The 6,347-nt window shown below is 33.8% G+C and overlaps 1 protein-coding gene across 1 annotated transcript; it reads right to left on the bottom strand.

Annotated features, from left to right (window-relative positions):
* Window positions 1-5,193: 5,193 nt before the first annotated feature.
* LOC128132703 (ethylene-responsive transcription factor 13-like) lies at window positions 5,194-6,055 on the bottom strand. Its single transcript, XM_052769579.1, has one exon. It carries the CDS (start codon window positions 5,849-5,851, stop codon window positions 5,315-5,317), a length of 537 nt encoding a protein of 178 aa, XP_052625539.1. The 5' UTR covers window positions 5,852-6,055; the 3' UTR covers window positions 5,194-5,314.
* Between the last annotated feature and the right edge of the window lie 292 nt (window positions 6,056-6,347).

The raw sequence follows: 6,347 nt of genomic DNA, 5'->3' as shown, positions 1-6,347 counted from the left end.
TCACATTCTCATTTATTTTGCCACTTGTAATTTTATGGTTATTTTAAATTAGTTTTTATTACAAATGTCGTTTTATGATTTTTTTTTATTTTTTTAAATTGTAAATATTATTTATATTCAATAATAAATGTGTATCAATTTGATTAATGAACTTTTATTCTAATTTCAAAATTACCAAATTAAAAATTAGTTAATTTTCTTTATTTATTTGAATAGATTATTTTTTAAATTTAAAAGAGAAAAAAAAAACACTTTAACTTTTATAATTCAATATTTTTTCACTTTTTTTATAAATTAATACTTTTCAAATGTTTAGAATTTTGTATTTAATTTTTTTTTTAGATAAACTCATATATTACATGGGAGTCTTACACCTAGATATTTAAAAAAAAAAATAACGTTAAAACACACATACGGACATACACATAGAGTGAGACAAACTAATTTTCAAATATTAAAAAGGTAAGATAAATATAAAAAATTATAAAACCAACTTGAAAATGGTTTGTAAGAAACCAAATATTAAAAAAAAAAAAAAAAAAAAAAAAAAAAAAAAAAAAAATCTGTTGTTTTACACATATGGTATGAAAATTATTTGGACGGAATTTAAATAAAATAAAAAACATTTATCAAATTTGTAGTTTACGTTTTACTTTTTTCAAAATCTTATAGCTAATTTTGTGAAAAGAATACAAAGAGCAATCATATACTATCGGTAAATTCTAAGCATGACATGAATTTTGAGTCGGACTCGTTTAAAGTTATACAAGTTTGAGCTCGGCTATTGAAACATATATGAAGCTTAAAGTAGACGGTATAGACCTCAACGAGCAATGACGAGGCTGAGGTGGCACACAGAAACACCGTCTTAACGGGGGACCCCCCCCCCCCCCCCCAACTCCTTGCATCTCGTCGCAGTGGATTTCGTGGCCGTTAACACTGGGTGAAACGGGAAAAAATTATACTGTTGCTATATTCAAACGTTTGAATTAATTAAAAAAAACTTTAAAATTATTTATTCTTTTCCTATATAAATACCTATTATCTAAACAATTTTTTACACATAATTTCTCTTTTTCTCTCTAAATACTTTCAATTATCTTCAAAAGAAAATATGGACCCTTTCGACTTGTCTGATTATTCAGATGACGATATTTTCTTCAGGAAGATGTATCATTATTACACTACCGACATGCTACAATCAGACCCAGCCCCGCTACTAACAAGACGTGCGATGTTAAACAGAAATCACGAGGAAGGACACGAACATTTATATCGCGATTACTTTGCGGATAATTGTGTATACGGGTTGAAGGACTTCAAAAGAAGATTTCGTTTGAGTAGAGATGTGTTTCTACGGATAGTCAACGCCTTGGAAATCTGATATCGCTTATTTACTATACTTTTATACTAAATAAATAAAAATCTAGTACAAGTTTCTTAAATTTTACAACATATGCAATATATATTTAAACTGTAGTTAATTTATGTTTAGGTGTGAATTTTTTCAATTGAGATATGATGCTAGAGTTAAACGAGGGTTTACAACGTTGCAAAAATGTGATGCGGCTATTCGTTTGAAGGCTATGGGCAGCGTCGTGCCTTAGTGGGGCATTTGGGGTCCCGGGCCACTGCTCAATTTCCGGCACGCAGTGTATTTTTTTTTTTTTTTGCTTTTTCTATTAGGTGCACCCGCTTGAAGTACGATGGACACCCCTACTAAAACAGTCTGCGTCCGCCACTGGCTATGGGGGAGTCACTCGACACCATTGACGACTATATAGGAATGTCCGAAAGAACCGCAAGGGAGAGTTTGTATACATTGTCAAGGGGTGTTGTTGAAACATTTGGAGACGTGTATTTGCGGAAACCTTCGTTGCATGATTTGCAAGAATTGTATGCGGCGCATGAAGAACGTCATGGGCTTCCCGGAATGATCGGAAGCATTGATTGCACACGCTGATAATGGGAAAATTGTCCGGTAAAAAGGGAAATACGCAAGTGGTCATCACGGATCATCTTCGTTGGTTTTAAAGGTTGTTGCTTCTCAAGATTTATAGATTTGACATGCATTTTTTGGGGTTGCGGGTTCCAACAACGACGCCAACATTCTTGATCAGTCGTTAATATTCGATGATCTTTTGAATGGAAAGCCCCTGGATGCTCCTTTCACAGTGAATGGAAACGAATACAAATATGGGTATTACCTTACAGATGGAATATATCCTCAGTATTCCACATTCGTGATGACATTTCGCCACCCGGTTGAAGAACGAGACAATTTTTTTAAGAGAAGACAAGAAGAAGCACGTAAGGATGTGGAACGTGCTTTTGGAGTGCTGAAGGCGAAGTGACATATAGTTGAACATGAAGCACGACCATTGGATTTAGAAACTCTACGATATATCATGTATGCATATATCATAATGCATAACATGGTAGTAGAAGATAAATGAATAAATATTGCACACTATATCCCAATGGAGCCCAGACATGTTCAGTTTCAATCAGGAACAACATATTATTTGCATCGAGTTGTTAACATTCAGGACACAAATAAACACAGACAACTTCGAGAGGACTTGACGGATTATATCTTCTATGGTAACAATAACGATAACGAATAGCGTTTAATTTTTTTAAAAAAATGTTTTTTTTAACGAATAGCGTTGTATTTGTTATTTTTTTTTGTTTTTTTTTTTTTTTAATTTGGATGTTATGTGTAATTTAATTTCTATGTTATTTTTAATCTTTAAAAATTGTTTTTATTATATGTTATTTATAATGTTTAAACATTATGCTTTATTTATTATGTTATATTTTAAAAAAATATTTGTTAAAATTAAAAAAAAAAAACAAAAAAAATATAAAAAAATTATAAAATGGAAAAAAATTGATGTTATAACAAGATGCAATACGGTGACCATTTCCCCACTTGGTGATGTGACATGTGAGGTGCCAGTAAAATGATGTTACATCTAATTGTCCACACCTAAAGCCATGGGGTATGGTTACTAGGTATTCATTAGAAAAGTGATGCCACTATGCGCCACATCACCCCACTTATATGTTACTACATGTTTACTAATCCTTGGAAATGGTTATCACTCCATATTGTTTTTCTTTTTTTATTTATTATTTTTTTTACATTATATTAAATAAAACACAATCAAACATTAATAAAAAAAACACATTAATAAAAATAAAAATAATATTTTTAAATTCAACATACATGCTTACTAATAAAATAAACATTGATAAACATAAAAGTGATATTTTTAAAATTCAACGTACATTTTACTAATAACATAAAAATTAATAAAAAACATTGAAAAAAACTAATCGTCTGCATCGTTGTCCTCATCGTCCGCGTCCTCATTCACTTCGTTTTCATCTTCAAATTTTCATTGTCATATGTGCTTAGCCAAATCTTGACGTAGATTGTGATGTGTTTCACTATTCTGTATTTCCAAAAGCCTTGTAAAGTATGCTGGGCTGCCGACTTGTATTACTACAGGTGGATTGAGCATATCATTCGATGTATACGTACAAATAGTCCCACCCTCTTCTTCTAGTATCATGTTATGTAAAATTACACACGCTTTCATCACCTTCATTAATTTTTCCTTTTCCCATGCTCGTGTTGGATATTTGATTATGTGTCACTTCTGTTTGAGGACCCCAAACGCCCGCTCCACATCCTTCCTTGCAGACTCCTGTGCTAATTTGAACAATTTCATTTTTTCATTAGTTGGATATGTGTATGACTTGACAAATGTAGCGTACTTTGGATATATCCCATCGGCAAGGTAATACCCATGATTGTATTCACGTCCATTAATAACGTATGACATGTTTGGTGTTTTACCCTGCAAAATATCGTTAAATAATGGAGATGCTCCAAGCACATTCAGGTCGTTGTTTGACCCTGCCATACGAAAAAATGTATGCCAAAACCAAAGGTCCTGTGAAACAACTGCTTCTAGTATAACAGTAGGCACACCATGATCACCTCGTGTGAATTGCCATCACAATGCATTGGGACAATTTTTCCACACCCAATGTGTACAATCAATGCTACCTAGCATTCCTGGAAATCCATGTTTAGCCTGATGTGCGACATACAGTTGTTCGACATCACTTCTGGTCGGATTTCGCAAGTATATGTCGCCATAAAGCTCTATAACATACTCACAAAAAAGATATGTGCATTCTCGACCGATCCTCGCAGACATTTTCAAATATTCATCTGAAGCGTCTGCGGCTATGCCGTACGCTAATTGTCTAATAGCCGTTGTGTATTTTTGAAACGTAGTAAACCCACGTTTACTCGTAGCATCTCATCTCAATTGGAAGAACTCATAATTGTTTTCCAAATCTCTAGCTATACGTAGGAATAAATTTCTACTGATACGAAATCGATCCTCAAACTTCAATAGGTCGTATAAACTATCAAGGTTAAAGTAATCACGTACCAAAAGTTCGTTCGCCGCCTCTCGATCACGGTTGATGGACTTTCTTCGTTTCTTCTCGCCATTTGAAGTTTCGCCTCTCTGACGCACAATGTCGTATGCCGCAGACAACAACATGTGCATAACCAACTCATCGTCGTCGGAATCTTCATCAGATGAAGAAGAAGAAATGATATCTAAAAAATTATTCATATTCTAATTGTTGAGTGTATTTTTTTTGTAGTTGTAAATTATGTGATGTGTTATGTTTGTATATATAGTTAGGTTTTAGTTTTGAGAAGAATTTTTTTTAATAAATTAACGGTCAAAATGGGGAGTAAATTGGAGAAAACGGTCAAAAATGAGTCATCCAATCAAATTGCACGTAATCGTCCGTGACCCATCTCAATCCGCGTCATATTCACCAGGGAGGGGGCGGTGTTCACGTGTGAATACCCCCCTCCACGTCACCCATTACGCGTAAAAACATCCTCCTACCCCATGGCCTAATGCTCTTAAGATTGGCTCATTCTTTTTTCATATTTTATAAATATGTAAGTAATAAATAACAAGCTCGACCTAACCTCTTTCCAAGATCAAGTGAGGGCTTTGTTTATTAAAAGAGCTTTATTCTACGCTAGTTCAACGTTTTGGAGTTTTTAAAAATCCGAACTACCTTAAACGCTTAAACATACATTTATCAAAAAAAAATTAAAAATGGTTAACCTAACAGAACACCCGATTCATCCAATACTTTAAGTATATTCAATTTAGGTTCCTGATCTAAAATTAGTTCGGCATAAACTCTTTTCTACATGTTTTTCAGATAAAAAATAACCATTAAAAATCGACGCTTTTCCGCTTCAGGTGGTTGTTTGTTGACGCTTCCGGTGAACCCTCCGACCACAGCGATATAGTTTCTTGTTGGTATCTTTTTCAGGGCTTACATTTAGGTTTCCGATCAAATCCGGGAAGTTGAGAAAGGCATCTGATCCACGTTCCTTAAAAGCTGCTCGATCGTACGCCATAGCAGCTTCCTCCGCCGTATCGTACGTACCCAGCCACAACCTCTTACCTTTATTCTCCAGATTTCGTGAATGTATCTCAGCCGAGAATTTTCCTGATCGCCGTGGCATGACGCCTCTGTACCTCTTTTCCGGCAGTGATGATGGCGGAGGTCGGTAATCCTTTCCACCAGTTGCAGTTGCATCCATTGACGGAAAATTTGTTGGATTTTCTGGCGATTTTGATTGGTGGTGTTCTAGTACCGTGGCGATGTCGCCGTCGGGGATAATCTCGCGAATTAGACTCAGTTCGAATTCGTTGAGATTTAGCGACCAGTCGAGTTCATCAAGACCCGATTTTTCCAAATTCTTCAAGATTTCTTGATCGGTATTCATAGATGATTATTTGGGGTTTTCTGAATAGATCGAACAATGGGTATCAGATCTCAAAAAGAAAAACATGAGGGTTTTGAAAATTATCAAGAACATTGCCCGAAAGATCGTCAATTTCAGAATGCATTTTGGGTTTTTAAGTGAAAAGTAGACACGAGTGAAAGAGGGCTTCTGGGTTTTGCAGTTTATTGGGAAGAAAGACAAAGGGCAAGTTTCTTGTAAAGTGATTTCAACATTTACGTTACAATTTGTTTAAATTGGATGTGGGTATTTTATTTAAAATTTAAACAAGAAAGACAAAAATTAGTCTAATAAAAAAAATACTTATCATTTTTATATTTTATATATATGATGAGTCTGCTCCTGTATTACCATTTTCATCATTCTTAATATAATTTATATTTAATACTATTTAAAATCAAACATTTTTTATATTGAAAAAATAGATATTTATAGTTATGTTATCTTTTAACAAATTGTTATGATATCTTAGATAATA

This window comes from Lactuca sativa, chromosome 3 (assembly GCF_002870075.4).
Source record: "Lactuca sativa cultivar Salinas chromosome 3, Lsat_Salinas_v11, whole genome shotgun sequence".
Taxonomy (NCBI): Eukaryota; Viridiplantae; Streptophyta; class Magnoliopsida; order Asterales; family Asteraceae; genus Lactuca; species Lactuca sativa.
The sequence above is the reverse complement of the archived record's forward strand: the minus strand, read 5'-3'. Positions and strand labels throughout refer to the sequence as shown.

Excerpts from the sequence above, each read along its gene's own strand:
- LOC128132703 (XM_052769579.1), bottom strand. The coding sequence starts at position 5,851 with ATGAATACCGATCAAGAAATCTTGAAGAATTTGGAAAAATCGGGTCTT.